At 37.8% G+C, this 22,972-nt stretch overlaps 1 protein-coding gene and 1 long non-coding RNA gene across 5 annotated transcripts in view; both read left to right on the plus strand.

The window, feature by feature from the left end:
- LOC118406242 (CTD small phosphatase-like protein) overlaps positions 1 to 22,972 on the plus strand; it is a 39,740-nt gene that overhangs the window by 2,148 nt on the left and 14,620 nt on the right. The window contains exon 1 of one of the 4 annotated variants that reach the window (XM_035806170.1): positions 8,751 to 8,887. The exons of 2 other annotated variants lie outside the window; for them this stretch is intronic. In XM_035806170.1, the coding sequence (XP_035662063.1) occupies positions 8,791 to 8,887 (97 nt within the window). In that variant the 5' untranslated portion in view covers positions 8,751 to 8,790. Of the gene's footprint in view, positions 1 to 8,750; positions 8,888 to 22,972 lie in introns of those variants that run through there. One more of the 4 variants, XM_035806168.1, reaches the window with a different exon arrangement.
- LOC118406245 lies at positions 14,684 to 16,744 on the plus strand. The gene is made up of 3 exons (XR_004830008.1): positions 14,684 to 15,346; positions 16,012 to 16,116; positions 16,383 to 16,744. It is a non-coding gene; the product is annotated as an uncharacterized LOC118406245 (long non-coding RNA).

A 22,972-nucleotide genomic window follows, 5' to 3' on the forward strand; every position in this document is an offset into this window, starting at 1 on the left:
ACCTGCTTGTACAGATTCTAAAAATCGCAATGAACCCAAATTATTCTATATAGCTAACATCAAAATTTCAAACAAGAAGTTTAGCAAAGGTTTTACAGTTTTTCTGACATCAAAATGTCAAGAAAATGATGTCTACTATCTCTATAACCATACATAACCAGTAGAAAAATTAGCTCCAATTTTGGGTGCTCAAAATTGCATATGCACCCAGTATTTCGAGCCCTGCATTTCCAGTGTATGTGTATGAGTAAATTGGCTGTTACTCATACCATAGGGGATTTCTCCATAGTTGCTATGTGTATTGCAAGACTTGCTATAGATGTGATCAATCTAATCTTTATGTGATGATCACACAGGGAATGCAGTATGATGCTAATCCTCTACATGCCTGGCATGCTAATTCTGAAGGAGCTTCATATTAGGAGGTCTTACCTTTTAAGACCTATAAGATATGACAGTGGCCTTGCATGCAGAACAGATCACACCCTGAGGAATACTTGAGATATTGCATAGAACCACTTCCCAGATTTGCCTTGTATGGTTGGGCATATGATGCAATCCATTATCTATTAGTGTAACGAAGGGTAGAATTATTTGGAAGACAAATATTACCACCTAGACCTTATTTGAAAAATATTAGTGTGACCTGTTTAATGTTAGATCAAAAATATGATGTTTTTCATTGATAGTAATTGATCAAGAGACCTCCAATACCTTAGTGTACAAAATTGGATGTATCTATTTGGTCAGGTGTTGATTTGCCACTGTTGTATTCTAACTGTATGTAAAGTAATGTATAACCTTCACCCTGTTGCCTAACTCCTTATGCAATAGAATTGTTATGCCGAAAGTGTACCTTAGCCTGGAGAATGGTGAATGTTTTTGCAGACGTATTGGATACGGAATGCTTTGAATATGAAAACTCAAAGATAACATTTAGAATGCAGACAATCACAGTTTAAAAATCATGCAAAAAGGCCATGCCTTTTAACAATAATACAGAAGCACTAGCAGTAGCTAGAACAAACCAGTTCAGTTCCAGGAACATTAATCTTGAACCTTCCCCAAGAGTACTACAGGACATCACTGCTTTCCTTGACAAATAGGCTTGTTAGTGTTACTACCTTTCTTCCGTTCAGAAAGTTGGAAAACTTGAAAGGTGATACTACAAGGAAAATCCCTGCGGCAAGAAGCTTACATCCTCTTTGGCGATCTTTGTGTACATGTCGGTCTACTGTTTGCAAATGTTTTTGATAACGTAGCTCCTACAGCTGAAATAATCGTATTCCGTTTGGGTAGGTTTTTTGTGTGTGATTAAAGTAGACTTTATTGCCTTGGAATCATCACAAAATAGTTGCGTAGGTGAAAGCGGTTGGGTTGCATGGCTTCCACAGCCAGATGGTGTAGAGTGTTGATAACGCAGACACGGTGACCCGTGGGTACGAAAAGGGCACCTTTCTCACAGAATAACAGCCACAGGCAGCGAGCTCTGGTGTCATACTCACAGGCTGGATAGCAACCCTCAGGCTGGACTACAAGCTGATACAGCAATACATGTACTAATTACATGTACATAGTACTGTATATGATATACATCTTCAAACTAGACATTTGTGCTTACTGTGAATTCATCTGTTTTCATTGTGGGTTTAGTTTGCGAGAAGAGAAAAAACGAGTTTTCTTGCAGTGTGTTAAATTTGCTACGCAGTGTAATTAATACAAGGGAGCTCAGAGGCATATTCAGTGTGTCATGAATTTCCGGTTTAGAGGTCACCAGAAAGATAAAACCACCATGAAAGTATCAAGATCAATAGTTTCAAAATTTATAGTACGTAGACACACACTAGGACTTAAATACTAGCTTTCATTGTTTGATAGTAAAAGAGATTTTGTTTCAACTGTTATACCTTGAAATAGGATGTGTTTATAGTGTTGTGGCTAAGTTCCATCAAGTTGCACAACCAGCATGTTTTTAACATCTTCCACTCATGACCTTCCTTGGGTTCCCTGTAGAAGGCAAAAATGGCTGGGCCCATGTGGAAGTCATTTGGTAGTTTTGACTTTGAGTCTTGGCATGTTGAGTGTGTTGAAGTTTTGCCGGTTTTGTCATGTATTTTTATCCCATTTCTCTTTATGCAGAAATAAGCTGAGTTTTTATGAAAGAAAATTTTGGGTAAAATATTTTAGTACTGATTATACCAACACAGATGAGCTTTCATGCGAATAAATTATAAAAGACATTCGTTGCTACTAGTATAGCCCTCATGGTGGAAAACTTCCTTTGAACATCAGCAGCTATAAAAAGGTAGAACAAAGGTGCTCTAGTTCTTTTGTTATTCTATTATGGAAGCACCTGCATCCTCAATGGGAGAACAATTAGGTCAATCTTATATTACTGTAAATTGTTAAACGTTTGTGGTGGTGTTTTCTCCACAAAGTCCTAACACAGCTAATGTATCCCTTATGTATTTTTAGTGTACTACAGACTTGTTTCAACAAATTTAGAACCTCCTTTTCCACCCTACAACAAAATAAAGTCTTTTTGAAGTGAATTTACAGTAACCAGAACAGCACTAGAGAACAAGAGGAGGTGAAAATATTTTGTATTTACTTTTACGGTAAGACCGTGAAAGAAGTGTATAATCTGAAGGGTTATTATGAATGTTCCGCTCAAAATACTTTTCAGCTTACAATATACAAATTATGTTCTGTAGTTGACATGAAACTTTGAAAGCACAATGAAGTACCTCTTCAGCTCCTTTTGTATACAGAAAAAAGTTTACAAACCAAAAGGAAGTTTATACAATGAAGGTTGGTTGTATTGAGAATTTCTGTATTATCACAGAATTTTTAATTTCAATTTTGATTTATTGAGATTTCAAACAATGCAATACATGGTAAACCCAGACAGCTTAGCTTTTTTTTATAGCTAGGTAGATTTTATGGTTTACACTAATTGCCTTTGAAAATGCATGTTATGAGTATGATATGACTTTCCAACTTTTGAATAGTATACAATAGTGTTGTCAGCAATGCCAGTAAAATTTGTATCCTTTTACATTATAGAAATGGTCATATTTATGGCAAGATAGAATTGTTGGAGTAAGCTTGTCTTCAATGGTATTTATTGTGTTCTTTAAAAGTGTTATGTTACTTGCAAATACAATAGTGATGTTGGCATTTGCAGTAAAGGTCATAAATAAGCACTTCATGCTAAGAGTGGATGGTGATTGATTATCATTGGGGAGGGCAGTTTCATGGGGTCAAGGCAGCTGAAGGCCAAAGGTCAACAGTCATTGGGAGGCCAAAGGGGAGTCTGGACAGTCTTTTCCGTTCGCTGTAAGTGTAATTTTATTCTTTAAGTGGTTTTATTGCATGGTAAGAAGGGTTTACAGTTTCAAGAGGATAAAAATTTGTCTGGAACTGTTTTGGTGTTGGTAGTATCTACAAAGCCTCTTGAGTTGCTAGAAAAATGTTGGAAACTGGCCTAGTAATAGGTGAACAGACTGGTATATTGGCCTTGGGAGAAGGGTGTTACCTTTACCTTCCATTGGGAAAGTCTGGCTTCTGGGGTGATACATCGGCCAGGGTCATCCTACAGACGCTCAGTGCTTATGGGAAGGTGAATGGGAGATGAACATACTGCAAGTGGACTAGTCCGCTAATACAGATGACAGTTAGGATGTGTGGCCCAAGGGCTTTGGAAATGGAGATAGGCACCATCTCTATACACCAAAAGATCTCACTTAGCTGTGGTAATAGTTCTTATACTAATGGGCTGAGAATTGGACAAACACATGTTCTCATTGAGGTAAGACTATAGCATGTTAGTACGACTACAAGTAAATCCTCTAGTGAGGTGGCTTACTTGTATATTCAGTCCTTTATCTACTATTTAGATTTGATTCTGTTTTTAAGTTGAAAACAGAGTAGTAATATATACTTTGGGCAGACCGGCAATATATTGAAAACATAGAAGGTTATCAAGGAAAAGTTTTTCAACAAGAAATTACAGTAATAGGTTGTAGACACTAAAGAAACCCTATTTGCTGTATTGCTATACAGTACCGGGGCATAAACATAGCCCGAACAAAACATGACATTTCATATTGTTCCTGTAGACAGGAGAATATAATCTATGATCCAGTCATTAACATGACAATGAAATAAGCCATAGGTCATTGTGAACGTTGATTCATGAAGAATAGTTGTTGGAAATCTCCTGTAATGCTAATGAAACGTTAGGAATAAAAGGCTCTGAATACGGGAAAAAGTCCTTTGATACCAAAAGTCTTGTGCTAACAAATGACTGAACAATGGAGTAACCGGAGCTTAGCGGACTGTATTCAGTATGATTTCGTGGGGATGTAAATTTCACATTTTAGTTGCACAGTGTATTTGCTGATTTGAAAATAAAATCCATACCTTGCTAGAATTTAACATTTCTTTTTTGCTATGCTGGCAAAGTATTCTGACCGGTGTAGTTGTAATGTGTATGGGTTGAATGATATCAATAGCCAATGAATTGTATTCATTCCTTCATACTGCATATTCAAGACAATCACTGAAAGAAGGCCATCTTCAAATGATATCCCTTATAAACTTGAAAGTGGCTCGTATCTTGTATATTAACCTAAGGTAATATTTGTGTTGCTGTGAACATAGAAGAAAAATGTATATATTTGTAGTATAAAACATCTATTATATGTTTCATTTTGTTGTTTGTTTCCATTGCATTGTAAAACAAGAAATGCAAAGAGACTCCGTACCAGTGGTTGGTTGAGGTCCCAGCAAGGTCTTGTTGTAGTAGAATGACTCTATCACAATCTGCTAGGATACCAATGATAGGCCGTAAGAACAGAAATGTAACAAATCAAGCATTCCTATATCTAGTTCCACGTCAAAACCTTCACTTTTAGGTGATTAGGTTCCATTTTCACTAGGCGTCAGGCAATTTCGACCATCACAGTCTGTCACTAGTAGAAATAATTGGACTCTATAGAATTGGCATCTATCTGCTGTGATTCACAACTTTTATGCCATGCTAGTTTGAAAATGGAACCTTCAACTAATATCAACGCAAAAGCAGATAGACAGCACATGCTCAAAATACTTGTATTGTAACATGGAATTTGTACATAACTGAGTCTAGATTTGTTAAACTTTTGTAAGTTGTGCATGTCCTTAAGTAATCTGAAAAGGTTTTTGTGGCTATTTGATCCCTGATATGTCAATCTAATCAATTAGATGTGATAATTGTTGCTAATACCTGATTGAATTCTTTTAAGTTTTTAAGTGAGGACAGTGACTGTGACTCACCCAAATTTCTACCATACATGTTTGTATCTGTTGGAATTTTGACCCACTTTCCCAACAACACTGTTTGACACCATTTTCTTGTTTTGAAATAAAGTTGTTAACTTTTACTAGTACGTATTGTACCAACATAGATAATCTTTCATTCTAAATAAACATGTTATATACTGTGTACATCACAACTTGTGTATTGGAGGAGATGCAGGTACTAGATAACCTCATTTATGAGGGCTCTTTCAATTCTTCCTGTCATCATTACAAATTACTGTTATTTTGGGTTGCATGCCTCTGTGCAAAACAGGTTCTACAAGTTTTGGTCAAACCACTGAGGTATGTTGGTCTCCTAGCGTGAACCATGCTACTTCGGTATGGACAAATCTGTCAATCTGAAACATTCTTGTATGAAACGTACAAGAAGTAATGCTGCATAACGACTTTTCTGTGTTCTGGAAACTCAAGTTGTCAATTTTATAGAGTGCTTCATTGTGTTGAAGGAGAAGAACACAGTATTATTGGTCCAAGGTTCAGGACGGGTTCCCGGCAGGGTTGACACTCGTCAGTCTGTGGTGTTTGTCACTGCCAAGTTGTCCTCATCTGGATGTAATGCAGGGATAGTTTCCTCACAAGGTTGTGGTTGGGGCTGTAAATCTCATGGTCTTGATGTGGTTTACACTTACAGTGTGGTTGCAGGTGGAGGCTGAAAATAGTTCACTTGCTTATGAAGTCTTTTCTTTGTGTCTATTTGTTTTAATGGTGTCTGTGGTAATGTCAGTAGAGTAGCAGGAAGTGAGTGGGATGATGGGCTACCTCAAAGGTCAAAGTTGCCTGAGTGGCAGGAAGTAGAATCCAGAGGTTGTAGATCTAGTCATTTATCAGACATGACAGCCCAGGTCATAGGGTCAAAAGGAGAGGGTACTTATTCAGAAGGGTATTGGTTTTTGGTCTGTCAGTTTGTCTATGTGTTATCACAGTTACTACATTTTTCATAGTAAGTTCACAATAGTATCAAGAAGTGATGAATGGACACATGTAATATTGTTAATTGAAACATAATTTGCATAAATGGTTATTAGAGAACTATGATTAAGCTATGTGTTAACCCTAGTGGTCAAATCTCTGCATGTAAAGAGCCAAACACTCTTATGAAGAAGCGTTATGCTTGGCTAAAACTGGAGCGGTATTGCAGTACTAGCTATTAGAAAAAGCATTATAATTTCATAAGCTTCCCCTTAATTGAAGATGACTAGAGAAGACCTGAACTGTGATGTAGAGTTGTCAGACCTGAAAATGATAAGTCCATGATGTATTGTCCTATGATTAATTTTCGATCATGATAATCCTATAATTCCGGATGTGTTTCCTTCATTTTGTCAGCCTGGACAATGTCAGAATACAGTACAACAGTACAGCAAGATCCTTTCTTACAGAGTACGATATCTCCATTTCCTGCATCATTCTATTTTGTATGATAATCCTGTAGTTGTGGAGGTGTTTCCTTCATTTTGTCAGCCTGCATAACTTCAGAATGCCAGGAGCAAATGTACAGCAAGATCTTTTCTCCGAGACTCCAAGATGCAGAGGTTTACATTATATCTACATTTCCTATTTTGTATAATAATCCAGTAATTCTGGACCTGTTTCTTTCGTTTTGTCAGCCTGCACTATGTCAGCATGCAGAATAGCACAGCGGTATCTAACGCAAAACGTTCGGAAATGTGAATCATTGGAAGATTGCTATTTGTAATAAAACCTTATTTATCATAGATCATAAATCCTATATTCAAAAAGGTTGAACACTATAGCTTATTATGCACCAAAACAGAAGGCAGGGGAATTTTGACACAATGATTTTTAGGGGGATTTAGCAGGCTTTTAAAGTTTTAGCTAGGATTTTATAATAGGGTGTCCAAACTTATTGGTGAGTCACCGTAAGTGACTATTGTAGGGGGGTCCGGGGGCATCCGAATTCCATGGTGCAGAGTTTTTGATGATTTTAACTTAAAAAAGTGCATTCTAAGGTATCCCAAGAGGCAAAATACTGTTCCAGAGGTCACAGTAGAAGACTGACCACAGATGACCTGGTAGCATCCCTGGTCAATATGAATTTCATGCTTGTCAGACAATTTTTTCCCCAGTAAAGGGAGTCCAATTTCTTGTTATTCTAAGAAAAGGGAGTCCAGATGACTCCTTGACGCATGCCTGGCTAAAAGCATGGGATTTAGTCCACCAACAAAATCAGTCATGGTCGTCACTGCACAAAAAGTGTTATCATAACAAATGAGGCATTATTTTAAAGAAAAATTTACACATTTTCCAATGATACATTCATGTAACACATGATGCTAATCATAAAAAAAAAATACGATCAGGGGAAATTTTGGAACTCTTCTTGTGTCGTGACCTACTCCCATAAGTAGCCATCATAACAAACCAGATATCATAGTAAACAGTAATAAATAAGGTTTCCAATGACATGTAATACAATGCTATTGACAGAGCATTGACGGAGATAATTATGATTGACAGAAATCAATTTTACAAACTTACTGGAGTTTATTTCTCCCAAACCTCAGTCAGAGCGTGCCCTATCTACGTCTCCCGATGACACCATGCCTACTTAGGTCAGCGACATAGTTTGAATAGATGTTTTTACACCAGGCAGACAAACCCTAATCAAATTTCCCAGGGAAGAAGCAGCTGTCAGCTGAAATGTTTTGGAACCATCTCCAGGCCAGATGATGGATCTGTTTTTACTGAATAATGAATGAGAAAGGTGCAAGTAACTTGGTGGCCTGTCAGTTCTCTTAGCTACGCTTGAAAATATTGAGTTATGGTCACCTTGATTAATATGTTTAACAGAATAAATCAATGAATTGAATGAATGTTTAAATTTGCACCATAAGCCGCTATAGAAAAATGAATACATTTTTATTTTAAAGAATCATGAATGAATTTCAAACGCAAGGATTTGCTGATTTTATCTTTTTTAATTTCTACCTTTGTCTACTCAACGTTTTGTTGTCTGTTTGGTTGAGTGTCCATAGTTATAGGAATATGGAGGGTGGCTAGTTTCTACATGCGAGGCATCTCAGGGACAGTGAAAAGAAGTTAGGCCAAAGGTCCCAGTATAGGTTATCTCATTTCCTTCCCTCTCTTTCCTGTTTGTTTTCTTGTGAGAGCCAGTGAGAGAAATGCAGTCCACAGAATCAGGGAAAAATTCACAGTGAGTAAATGAATGGAATAAGAAATAGACAATAACTAAGGATAGTTATCTGAAGACTAAGAAACAAGAAATTCACAACAACTAAGAATATCTGAGGACTGAGGATGTAGATCCTTGATTTCTTGTTGAGGTTTTGTTACTGAACCAACCAACTTTTGGCCATGACCCCTGTTAAGTTATTTACATAACAAAGGACTTGTTTGCTAAGTGAACAAAACTGATGCAGTTCAGTACCAAAGGTTGCTCCCGTAATGGCGGATAGGTGCATAAACACTTGTGTTTTGCAGCCAGAATTGTACGGTCACCCGGAGTTTTTACCTGGCCTAAGTTGGTTTTCCTATCAAGAAGGTGAGTGTGAGAGTGAAACAAGGGTTTGTACCTAGTACAGATGTCTTTGGGCTGATATTATGTTTGTTTCATGGTAGTATGTCTTGTTCGAAGTGAAAAAGGTGGGGTTTATTTGTTAGATTGACGTGGGATCTTGGGTCTTGCAGGTGGGTGTTTTGATATATTTATTGAAGTTAGAAATGTTCACACAATGCTCCAAGACCACACCTATAGCTACTATCTGTAATGTGTCAAACTCAACACATAGCACATACAGTTTGTACATGTAGAAAGAGTTTGTGAATAACAGTGTAACTTGCTAACTTGAACCTAAAAACAGGCCTTAGTGTACCTGTTTTATGTATGAATGTTTTGGTAAAAGCAACATTTTCAAGCCCAGCACATCCAAAATAAGCTGGCACAACAGGTATAAGAAGCGGATGTTACAAACTTGTAATATGTAAGAGAATATATGACTTGCTTCGACCAGAACTTTCTTGTTTACCTTTCCTTTGTTTACTTTCTCGTCTGTAACTGGTGGTATGAACTAATGAAATGGACTGGAACGGCCTTTATTCTGAGGGATCTATGTGGGCATTTGCATGTGACCAGGTTTTTTCATGCATGTTGGACTAGAATAGGCAAGGATATCCCTAATAACAACGTAGTACTAGAAGAAGTCTAAATTTGCTGAAAACATGTACTCAGAATAACAATCCAGTCCCATGGATGTCTTTGCTATTGATTTACTATTGTTTGTTTTTCCGGGGACATACATGTAGTTTCGCCCTAGGAAGGGGAAGATCTTTGTTGTGGTATTAGACATTCATGGTTAAAACAATTCTGTGGCACAGTAGTGATATGCTGAAAGTACATATTCTTGGAAACATGAAGTTGCAGTGGAGAGGTACAATGTATTCTTTTGGGACCTGTCCGAAAAAACAGACCTGAAAAAATCATTGGGTTTTGGACCAAGTGCAAAATGACCATTATATCTACAGCGGATTACAAATTTTGGTGCTTACGAGTTCAAGAATGTAACAAGAGCGAAGTATGTACGGTAATTTGTAGTCATTTCTTCCAAGATCCTCTGTAATAACTTTCTGTACCCATAATAGTACCCACCCGCACCCACACAAATATGAATTGCAATATGGCAATGTTCAAACTCCTACCCACATAGTACATAATTCCCAATGCTTTTTCTGTTGTCTTTAGACCCACATTTTTATTTGAACGTGCCCACGGCTACATTATGGGAAAATTGAGCAGACCTTGTATTATAGCCGGGGGATTTTATGTGCGTCACGAAGTGGAGGCTTTTGCCTCTGGGAAATGTGCAATGCACAGTGACGAGTGGCCTGATTGGAATTAAAAGGCCCGTAATTGTGATTGGGTCAGTAGAAAGTGCTGTGAGACAGACTGCGCAGACTGGACCAGAAATTGCGTTGTAAATCGTGAGCCAGACGGTATGCAAATGAGCGCGCTGCTAGGGAGAGACCTGTGCCAAATGTAACACTACGCTGACGCAGGTCCAGATTGATTTAACTAGTAGTCGTTAAAAAGGAGCAGTGTTGGCACTGTTGTCTGCAAAACATATATTCCTTTGCCCAGAAGAAGGTTGTGTTTTTGTTAAGGGTGTTTGTGGTATAACAGCACAAGCTATGAATGGATAGTCATAAAATTTGGTGTGTAGTTTTTTGCCTTGGTCTGTTAAAGAAATGGTTAAATTTTTGTCCTGGCAGCATTCCTTGGTACTGCAGAACTTCCAGTTATTCCATCTCATGTTGGCAAGCTATCTGTACTGTAGAGGTCTATTTTTGCACCTGCAAGTTGAACTTTTTTATGCACTTACATTTCCATGATTCATGTAGGTGAACCACCTATTCTATTGAAATTGAGCCCTGGTGATATAGATATCTTCTCATAAATTGGAACATCATATGACCATTGGTATGTGAATTATTTGAACTTGAATTTCAGGCATATATCTACCTGGCATCCTTCCCAAACGTCTTGTTGTATAAAGGTTGTGAAGGTCAACAATAATCTCATGACATTGACATTGAAATGCTTAAAATTACTAAGATTATACCTTAGGTTTTTAGAATTTTGTTGGGACTTCATTTTTTGGTAGGTGGAAAGAGGTTTTCAACCTGTTTTCAGTTTGGATTAGAAACAGTTCTATAAAACCGAAATGCTGTTCACTATTAAAACCGAAACAAGAAAACCACTGCAAATTTACAGGGCCCAAACTAGCTGTGTTGAGTTTATATTTCCCAAAGCAGAGTGGATCTTAGGGATTTGGAACAAACCTTTTAGAGTTGCATTTAACGAGTAAACCTGGAGATTTTATGTTTCCCAATTGCATCATCGATTTATCATCTAGCCCCACTGTGGTGCCAGTCCCTTGTGGTTAGGCTATGACATCACGCTGAATCCATATCATACCCAGAAGACCAATAACAATTTTCACTGCCATTTTGTATCCAGGCAACCGCTACAAAGTTCAACGATCCCCTGATATGGTTGGAGTGTTGTCCTTGGGATTGAATGATAACAGCCGTTATAACCAGTATCATCCTTAAAGTTGGGAATGGAGCAACTTTGTTCCAGCGATAATTTGTATAGCAGTATGTAAAGATGTACGTCATAGAAAGATAGTTATCATTCCTGAGCATATGGACACAGCAAGTAATTTTTATGGACAACATCCTCGGCAGATTCCAATTTGACAGCACAACTAAAAAATGAGTGGCTAAATTTTCAAGATAGAGAACATAAAATTTGCGAGAAGAATATTATTGATGTGACAAAATATATTATCACAGCAAGGAGTCTTTTATTCTTATATTTATGTCTGGTCGCATTCTACAGCTACTTTATATTCAATGCTACCTCATTTGTGTCACTTCTATGAATAGATTTGTGCACTCATACAAAACAAAGGGGGGATGTCATCCATAAGAATTACTTACTCTGGCCTTGGATGCATGCTCCGAATTTACAATGAATTCTGAGTCTACCCTTGCTGAGTTCAAGGGGTAGTTGTCTAAGATACTGATAAGGAAACGTGCTATTTTCCATGTCCAGACATGATAAGGAAAGTGATAATAGGGTTGAGACACCGATGGGAAGTGATGAATATTGATGGCATTTATTTTGTGAGCGCACCAGACTGAATGCATCTGTGGAGACAAAAAATATTTCCATCATAAAATTTTCAAAAAAACTGATGCAGGAATGCTGTTCTTCTTGATCTTGGCCATATTAGGCATCCATGGATGATGACACTCACTTGTGTCTTCAGGGGTGCCTAAGCATTTTCACGAACCTTGAAATTCGTACAAATCTTATGTAATACGCACGAATCACTGTCAGTATGTGACACGCACAAATCTTATGTGATACGCACGAACCTTATACAATTGTGATTTGTGCAGTTTACATAAGATATGTGCTTTTCGCATAACGATTTATACATATCACAAAAGATAGTACGAATTTCATAAGGTTTATGCAAATGCTTAGGCACCCCTGGTCTTTGTCATCCATAGTGCAAATGACTTTGCTGTGGTGAAGGTGAGCTGAATGTCACTTAGCTGTCATGTCAGAATGGTAAACTTCCTTGTCATGCCACGTTTAATTTAAAAAACTACAAAACTGAAATTTATCATGTATAAAAGTTAGCAGGGGATCACCAAAATGGTTTCTTTATGTAGATACACAATTACGAGGACTATTTCAGTGTGTAAAAGATGAAATTTGTTTTCATTATAAGAAAGAAAGGAGATAGGAATTGGTATTAAAGGTCCCAAAGGCATAGGGACCATAATGGGTATAAAATGTTCTCTGGGGCCTAAATGGGCATCATTACATGGGGAAGCTGTGAATGTTATCAGGCCTTTACCATTGTAGAAAGGCTGGGGACGTATAATTCAATTGACACCTTATCTGTCCTTACAGTGTCCTATAAGGTGAAATGAAGGTTGTCTCTGTTCTGTATCACGGTATAGCACCTTGTCTGTCATCCTAAACGAGGGTGCCGTACATTAATGAATTGAATGAAGACCTTTATTGCACATTTTTGCCCCACTGGGCTAAGTACAGGTCACACGGTAAGAATCACATATATGTAACAATGGAAACAATCATACACATCTATATATGTAGATGTGCGTCTAATCTATTCTAAGACATTCGACTTCCTCTCGCTTCTTGGTAATTGTATAAATGTAGCTAGCTGTATGGTTGGTTAGAGTTGGTTTGTCAAAAGCTGTCAGGAATATAAATTTCTCTTTACTATTCAAGTATCTAAAGTGGGGATATTTACTTAACACATAGTCAAATAAAATGCTCCTATCGCTATCATACAAAGGACAATCCATAGTAAAATGTACTTCATCTTCTACTTTCCCTAAACTACAAAATTGGCATATTCTTTGATCTAGAGGAGTGTGGTTATGTCTTCCTGATTCGATTCGTAATTTGTGGCAACTGATTCTTAGTTTGGTGATGGTAGATCTGTGTCGTACATTGGCAATCTTAAGATATTCTTCTTCTTTATAAGATTGTTTTAATAGTCTGTATGTTCGTAGTTTGTTTTTCGCAGTCGCAACTCTTTTATCGTTGTGGATTTCAGATAGAAAGGTCTGGAAATAAATATCTTTTAAACGTTGATAGATTGATGAAATAATTTGAGGTGTACTTGAGACTGTTGACTGGGCGTTTTGCCAGACGAAAGCATAGCCACATTTCTCTAGAGTGTTGCGTACTTCAGAGGCCCAACATTTAGAACCTGATGCTTCTAAATCCATTTGGCACAAGAGAGCATCTGCTTGAAGGCTGTCAGCTGGCACGTTCTTGCTAAGTCGAATGAAATACTTGATGGTATTTAGGGAGGCCTCCAGATGAATGGGGTACCTCCCTAGTTCTGCCTGTGCTGCGAGATTACTAGCTGTTTTGGGGACATTGAGTGAATATTTACAATATTTTAGGTGTACAGATTCAATGGGACAATTTTTGGGACTTTTCAGAGATCCCCATATTTCGGACCCATAAAGTAATGTAGGTTTAATACAAGAGTCGAAAATCTTATTTTTAACAGCTAGTGGGCAATCGGCTTTGTCAAGTGATTGCCTAATGCTAAACAAAGATTTTAGACCCTTGTTTCTTATATGTTTGTTGTTGGCCTTGAAAGTGCCAGCTGCACTTACCACTATACCTAGATAACAATATGACATAACAATTTCAATTACATTGCCATTAAACAAAAAGAAACAATTCTTTGGTAATCTACCTCCCTTGGTGAAGACAATAATCTTGGTCTTTTTTAAATTCACCTTCAGGTTCCAATGTTTACAATATCTTTCTATTCTAATCTAACTAAACATGATTGCAAGCCTTGTTCAGACTCGGAAAACAATACAAGATCATCTGCATACAAAAGACACGGTACTTTCCTATTGTGTAAACTAGGAGAGTTGCAACAAATATCATCAAACTCAAAAGTTATATCGCTAATAAATAAATTATACAAAGTTGGACTTAAATTACAGCCTTGTCGGACCCCACAGTGAGTTAAAAAAGAAAAAAGTTGCAATAATGGAGGCCATATAGAGAACACCAGGGCTCGAAATACCACCTGCATATGCAGGTTAGTGCAGGTAGAATTGCAGCCATTTGTGGCATCTTACTGCACCTAACCTGCACTGGTCCTAGTACTGGGTATTATACATAAATGTCCTATGATTAGGTATTCCAATGCTACCGCGAAAACCCTCTGCCGTACGGCGATCCGTAAATTTGCTACCATCTTCCCACACCCGCGGTACAAAAACTATCCGGTTCTAGAGGCAAATTTACCCATCAAAATAAAGGATATAAGTTTCTCTTTCCTGTGATGTGTTTATTTTGCTTGTAAATTGTTTAAAACGCCAGAAATTGGCCGGTGAAAACGGCGCGCCGTAAGCGGGGAGGCCTGGGTTTCAGATCGTGGTTTCAAAACTTCCGGATGCAGCCGCCGTGACCCCTGACTTTACCGCGCTTGCGCTTCGCCGTCTTAGACCGCAGCAGAATGAAAGTTGTACCATTTGAAAGAGCACATTTCAAGCTTTAAAATGATGCCTGGAACATGAGGAAAAATTAATTTTTCGGGGGACAAAAGTCATTTTGAAAGGAATCGTCGATCTTTAATGATAAAAATCACCGAACGAACTTTATTTTTTCTTCTTGTTCCTGGTGCCAAACTGACGACAAAAAACAGGGCTACGTTTTGATGTAATCGGCATGTTTACAGCATGCACGCCGGCGAAGCGGCGAGCTGTTTTCCCCGACGATCGCCCCGATTTGGCCGGCCGGCGGCGCCACGCGATCCTAACGCGCCAAATTTTGGGCCCCGCGCCCCTCAGAAACGGAGGATGTGTGACTGAAGCGGCACAAATAGAACATTTTTCGACGCTATGGATGAAGAATTTCAAGGTAAAATACTTGATACAACTTGTAGTGTTTGGGGGAGGGGGGCATGTTGAAGAAAATGTGCTTTTGAACAATTTTTTCTCAAGTCAATCCCAGCAATATGAGTAGAGTAGAGTAGAGTAGATAATATAATTTCTATGCAGTGTTTCTTTATCCATGTTTTAGTCATGAAACTTACATGTAATGTAAAATGTTTCTTAGTAATTATTTCTTATTAATTATTCTTAGTTTATTGCTTTCTTTAGTATATTTTACATATGGATAATTTTTTTCACTTTTGTTGAACTTGAGGCACCGTGGCCCGGTTAGGGGTCAGCCGGGGAACCTATGCCCAATTTTTTTAGAAAATATCAATTGTATATTTTCAATGTCATCGTAACTGTTCGTGTGAATCATTTCTTGCCTCGTTCCAAGTCTAAAATACCATTGTGTATTTTTTTCACTTGTTGAACTTGAGGCACCGCGGGCCCCCGGTTAGGGGTCAGCCGGGGAACCTATGCCCAAATTTTTCAAAACACGAATGGCATTTTCATTGTCAACGTGAAAAAATTGTGCAACCAGATTGTGTATTCTTTGTCAGATTTTGCCAAGTGATTTTTTGCTCGACTTTTCTGGTGTAGCAAAAATCATAAATCTGTACTTACCTGCAATATTATATCTACTATCAGCCAGGTTCCTACTGACCGGGCGAGGTTGACGCAGTTGGTACTGAGGTTCAGTCGCAGAAGATGGCTCAGAAACAGTGACACTTACCTCCTTCCATCTTGTTGCAGGTATTTATCTACTTAATGATAATAAGTTAATCTATTCCTTACCCCCAACTTGCCTGTCTTTCTTTATTGAATTCTTTATTTCATTATTGGATCATTCTGGTCCTTTCGTCACAAGAAAGAAAGAAGTCATAAGTCATAAGAAAGATGATGATGTAGATGAACATCAGACATGGTACTGGAGTAGGTCGTCATCCCCTCAGATGTAAGAACATTATCACCATGGTAGACATGTTAATCATCATATATCAAATAATTTTGTTTTTCAGGTGGAGTGTAGATTGCACCAAGTACCAGATGTAGCTGATATAAGACCGGAGAGCGGAGCGGAGATATTGAATGGTAGAGGTCAAACATAATGTTGACAAGTTGTGCAGCCAGTTCCATTATCAGCATTAAGTTTGTTTAAAGAATACTGTTGCTACCACAGAGAATGATAAGTAAGCCTGTTGTTTTTGTGAAAAGTTGTTTACCTTGAATTATTATATATAGTATTGATTAAATAAGGAGAAGTACATGTACCTGCAAGTACATCAAAGAAATCTGTATCGATTGTATGTATCCTGAAGACAGCCTTTGACCTTGAAAAATGTTGAACTTATCCTAATAAATTTAGTGTTTACACAATGTCTACATATTGATATTTTATCTCTTATTAGTACTAACATCTGTCTTCTATATTTATATTTCAGCCATACATAGTATGGTGAAATATATTGTATTCGTAATGTTTCTTTTTCTTTCTTTCTTTCTTTCTTTCTCCTGTCAAATCTTCAAAGTGATTCATCTCCGCCGTTCCTGGACCGAATGACCTGAAATTCGGCACAGGGGTAGAGTGGGCCAATACCTTGATGCTTTTTTCCCATTTTTTTCATATCTGCCTCTAAAATGATTTCATTGAGATTTTTTGGTCAATTTTAGACCAAAACTGTATATTTTGGCCCCTGTACCCTGGTATTACAACCAAATGAGCTGAAATTTGACAGAGATCTGCCTTAATAATGCCCCCATATACATTCGATAACACTTTTGGTGTACAGCACAACAAAATGCTTATTTTTGCGATTTTTTGACCAATTTTTGACCAAAAAAGGACACTTTTGGCCCCTGTACCCTGGTATTACAACCAAATGAGCTGAAATTTGACAGAGATGTGCCTTGATAATGCCCCCATATAAATTCAATAACACTTTTGGTGTACAGTACAACAAAATGCTTATTTTTGCGATTTTTTAACCAATTTTTGACCAAAAAAGGACACTTTTGGCTCCTGTACCTTGGTATTGCAACCGAATGAGCTGAAATTTGACACAGATGTGCCTTGATAATCCCTTCATATAGATTCAATAACACTTTTGGTGTACAGTGCAACAAAATGCTTATTTTTGCAATTTTGGGCCAATTTTTGACCAAAAAAGGACACTTTTGGCCCCTGTACCCTGGTATTACAATTAAATGACCTGAAATTTGGTATAGATAGGCATTAGATACTTGGTAACAGGATTCAAGTAAAATTTTTGACATAAACAACTTTAAAATGATTAATTTTGGCACTTTTCTGATGGGAAATTTGTTTTCTTTTGGCCTCCTGACGTGACCTTCCGTGACCCCGCACAGAGCCACACCTGTGCGCGTCAGCCGGAGAGTTAATTGAATCAAAGACCTAGCCAATCAGCGAAGAGGAGGCCAAAGGCGAATTAATATTCATAAGCGGGGCCTCATGATCCCGTATATAGCAGTGTTCCCGCCAGGGTGAGCGAAGCCCGCCTAAGGCTCTCGCATTTTAGACTATTCAGAAGGCTTTGTATTGTATCAGTTCTTAGGGGCATATCTATGATAATCGCAGCAGTCACTTAACTTCTCTTCAGGAGTTTAGCGTAACACTATTTCAGGTCAAACCGTCAAAGGCAACTAAAAACAAACTTTAACGTTACTGAGTTCAACAGTACTTATAACTTGTTATCCGAAGTTGAAACGCTAGCGATGGTATTTTCGCTGCGCTGTTAGCTCCGTGCAACTGTTGTTGACGGTCTTATAACGGTATATTTTGCACCCCTGTACCCTGGTATGAGTAACATTTGGTATAGATAGGCATAAGATAGTTGGTAAAATGATCCAAGTAAAAGTTTTGGCATAAAGTACTGTAAAAGGCTTAATTACAGCACTTTTTTTAGGGGAAATTGGTTTTCTTTCGTTCTCCATGCCATGACCTTTCGGACGTTCACCCCACAGAGCCGACATCTGCACCTGCGTCTAGCCGGCAGGAAGAGTTAATTCAATTAATGGTTCAGCCAATCAGCGAAGAGGAAAGCAAAGGCTAATTAATATTCATAAGCGGGACCACACAATACGTTAACTTGAAGACTCAAGCCGTTCAGACTTCTCGCCAGGATTTTTTTCAAAGCGTCGGACAGGGGTCCGGGGGCCGCCGAATGTCCCTGGCGGGGTCCAGGGGCAGGGCCACTGTGGGGGGGGACCCAGGTGGGCGAAGCCCCCCCGGAAGCTCTTGCATTTTAGACTATTGAGAAGGCTTCTTTTATCAGTTTTTTAGGGCCATATCTACGATAATCGTAGCAGTCATTTACTTCTCTTCAGTAGTTTGACTTTAAAATATTTCGGGTCAAAGCTTCAAAGACAACTAAAACCTCATAAACAACAAACTTTACTTAGCTCAACAGTATACAAAAATATTGAGGGGTTGACATCCTTAGTTGAAGCGCTTATTTATAGCGCTAGTATCTTCGCTTCGCCGTTAGCCGCCGTGCGACTTTTGTTGACGGTCTGATATCCCTACGTCGCCGCCTCGCTGATATTCCCACGGACGTGTTTCAAGAAAAATACCCAGCAAAAAACGCTGTTCTGCGTCAAATTCTATTCTATAAAACATGTGGGACTCAGTGTTACAGTCTAAATGTTTTGTAGAAGCACCGCTGTAGGAAAGAAGGTCCAAGCAATGTAAAACATCACGTAACATGAAGTTCGCTGTCAACTGGCACACAGCACACGACTGTTTGAAACTCTAAGTCTAATCAACAGCCGTGTTTGATTGATAGCCGGCGGTCCTTTGATGAAGTCGGCGAAAGGTGCGTTAGTTAGAAAATCTGCGTTTAGTTTTGATACGTAATTATAAGTTAGACAGTGGCGAGAATGATTATTTTCTCATCAATATTTCTCTTCAGAATTATTTGAACTTAATTGTACATCTAAACAATTGGCTTACCTGTGCAATGTTTATATGATTAATGATCAGTGTACTGAAATCATGTGTAACGTATGGCTCCTAGTCAATAGATCAGCATTTTCTCTATAGTGACCACCTGTCTATAGTGGCCACATTTCCTAGTGCTGTTGTTGTTTGACATAAATTTTGAACATTTAAATTGTAAGTAACTTTAAACTGCCAGAGTGTACTCACATCACAATGTACCCACATCACAAGGAGCTTATACTTTTTTAAACTTGCACCTAGTTATCGTACTGAAAATTGTTAATGACATTACATGAAGTCATTCAACAATTTTCAGTCATGATGAAAATTTTCTGAATGGAAGGTGTGATTATTGTCATTTTCTGAAAAATAGAAGCAAGCTCTGTTTTTACCTGGAATCAATTCACAATACCAGTCCACTTTGGGGGATAATGTACTGTTAAGAGGATGTTCCATTTTTGCGCAGGGGTGATTTGGAACAGTCCAATGTTGCGTGGGAAGGGGTATGGCTGAAATATGCTGTATTTGCTCTTAAGCAAATGTCGGCCTTTCTAGTTTATTATACAATTACAAGTGTAAAGTTGTACTGTTGATGCTGTGTAACATCATGACTTAACATGAAAATAATGCGACATATTCACACACTTACCTTTCACCTTGACCAAGTTGACCTTGTTATAAGGCAATTAATATTGCTGATATTCTATGGATGTGACATTGTATTTTTGTTGTGTACATTGCAAAAGTACATGAAGCATGATATTTAATCTTCTGCAATGCGACTCAACTGGTGCAAAAAACACCATTGACCGTAACCCAAAATGTGAACTTTTAAACCCAAATTTACTTATTTTTTAAAGAATTACAGGTAAGATGACAATTATTGTGTGAAAGGACACCAGTGGGTGCTGTTATGTGTAAAATATTGAAGGAGAGGGTTGTTCCTGTCAAGAGATACAAGTGTGTGATCTTTGGAGGATTTTTCCTTCTCCAGGGGTCAAAGGTCACGGTGCCACCTGTGTAATTTGTTGTGAAATGCATACTTCGACCCTGTGTAAAAACATAATAAAATGACATGAATGTTCAGAACTCTGTGGAGTGATTCTATGTAGTACATATTACAGGGAAATAAGATAAAACAAGCTTTGCAGCCTTTACTTACCTTTTCATCAACCCTCAAAAAAGGTATTTTGTTAATTTTCATAGTTTATCGCGCAGCCGGCCATATCTGAGGGTAGGTTTTGGCAACTTTGTGGAGCCATATCTCAGCAACCCTTCAAGATATTTGCTTCATTCAAAAAGCATTTTACTCCTCTTGGTTAGCTCTTTCAGAAACAGTAAAAACAGTCATTGTATTGTGTTTTTGAAATTTTGGTTGGAATACCTACTATGATGTAGGTGTATGTGGATTGTTATTAGCTGCATCGACTGTTACCACTTATAGAGTATAAAAGAAAAAAAATAGCAATGGTTCCTGAACAATTTTAGTATGATCCATGCTTCCTATATTCAGAGTGGTGCAGGAAAAATTTGTCTGGTGCAGGTAATTTTCAATGTTACCTGCAGCTGCACCAGTGCAGGTATGCAGAAAAAGGTATTTCGAACCCTGAATACCAAACTACAGGTTTTCAGTGCGTATATGCACTTTGTGCACCCAAAATTGAACCATGCGCACTAATTTTTCTATTTGTGGGTATACCGGTGCACCTAGAAAATTGTGCATCTGTGCATAGTCTTGACAAAAATATGATAGAATCTTTGGTGTATTACTTGTTAAGAATTAGTTAAATAATTTCAGACTTCACTGTAGAGATAGCAAGCAAGTTGTGTAATTCAGTTTCTCTCAGATTATGTTATTAAGTACCTTTGAACTTGACCTACTGATTTTATTTACAGTATAATAGGACTCCACGTGAAAATAAAAAGCTAAAAATATGGTGATATTTGGCTAAGGTTTTATTCACTAATGCCGAACCTTATAGTTCTTCACTTACAGTCCATAAGAAGTCTTAAGGGTAATCTTTGCAGGTAGAAGATGGTCAATCTTCTTAAACCACCTGTGACCCATGCCACCTGTGACCACATGTTTTACGTGCAAGTTGTTGGTACTTCTAAGCCACCTAAAGTGTTAAAGTAATGAAAATATGTGTTTCAAGGCTGTTGTTTTTACCATGACCCCTTCTCTTGGAATTCATGACACCGGAAAAATATGGCTCAAAATATATGTCATAGTAGAGATCTCCTAGTACAGATCGCAATCGGGATCTCTCCTAGAAACAACTCCAATCGTGATCTCTTCTAGGAGAATCGGCGATTCTACTGGATCGTGATCTCTACTGTGACATATATACCATTACTGTTCTAGTACTACTACCAGTAGTACAGAATTGTTTCAGCCACAAAGCTAAAACCTCCCAAGAAATTACAATCTACACAAAAATGAAGTCATATCTTATATTATGCCTGCATTTTCCTGTTTCCCCATCTTTTCTGATTTGCCCATTTCCTTACCATTTCAATTCTTACCACCATTAACCATACTTTTTTAAGTGTCATGCAAGTTCAAATTCATAAGCAATTTTACCTCATTTTCATACAGTATTCTTGGCAGAGTACACTGTAGGCCGTTTGCATTCACCTTGAGCTATTTTTACCCGTAGCCACTTATTGGTGAACGCGTAGAAATTCTATCAATTTACCAGGAAAGCTTCACTAAAAATAGCAAGCCCACTATTCAATCATTTGTGTCTGTCAGAAGGTAGGTAGGCCTGATGGCCTGATATTGATAAAAATATAACATCTAGAAATAGAAATGACGGTTCAAATTTTGTATTATCCTTATATGACCCTGATTTGAATTGGCAGTATAATTTCAGTTTACAAAAAGGGTTGACAACTTGTTCCTGCACTGGTCCATGTACTGGGTTTTATACATAAATGTCATATGAGGTGTATGTGGATTGTTATTAGCTGCATAGACTGTTACCACCTATAAAGTATAGAAGAAAAAATTAAAATGGTTCCAGAACAATTTTAGTATGATCCATACTTCATGAATTCAGTGGTACAGGTAAAATTTGTCTGGTGCAGGTAATTTTCAGTGTTACCTGCAACAGTGCAGGTATGCAGAAAAAAGGAATTCGAGCCCTGTATTTATCTATATGTAATATACACTTTGAACAGACAGTTGAGAATATTTCTAGCTCCAAAAGTCAGGCTGTCAACCATAACAACTGTGAGATGTGATCAGTCTTGAAGGAAGGGTCCTGAATATTTCATAGCTTCTTGTAAGACAGGGAATAAGGTGAGACAGAAACATGTCAGCATATCCCCTCAGGATCTTCTTTATATCATACTTAAGATGGGTATCTCAAGGATGACTGAAAAAGACAAGTTTCCCCTTAAGTAATACATCAATCACCGACGTTCTGATTATTGATTTGCATTGAAGTTTCATATTTTGAAAAAAAAATTTTGCACCATTGGGACACACCCATTTTGTGAAATTTTGTGCTACGAAAAACAACATGCAACCTGAATTTTGCAGCATGAAATTAAAATGCAGGAAAAAGATTTGAATATTTATATTTCTGGTCAAATTGTAGGCTAGATGTGGATGATAAGTTATGAATCACTTCTGAGTCATATCTC

Source organism: Branchiostoma floridae, chromosome 18 (genome assembly GCF_000003815.2).
Source record: "Branchiostoma floridae strain S238N-H82 chromosome 18, Bfl_VNyyK, whole genome shotgun sequence".
Classification (NCBI taxonomy): Eukaryota; Metazoa; Chordata; class Leptocardii; order Amphioxiformes; family Branchiostomatidae; genus Branchiostoma; species Branchiostoma floridae.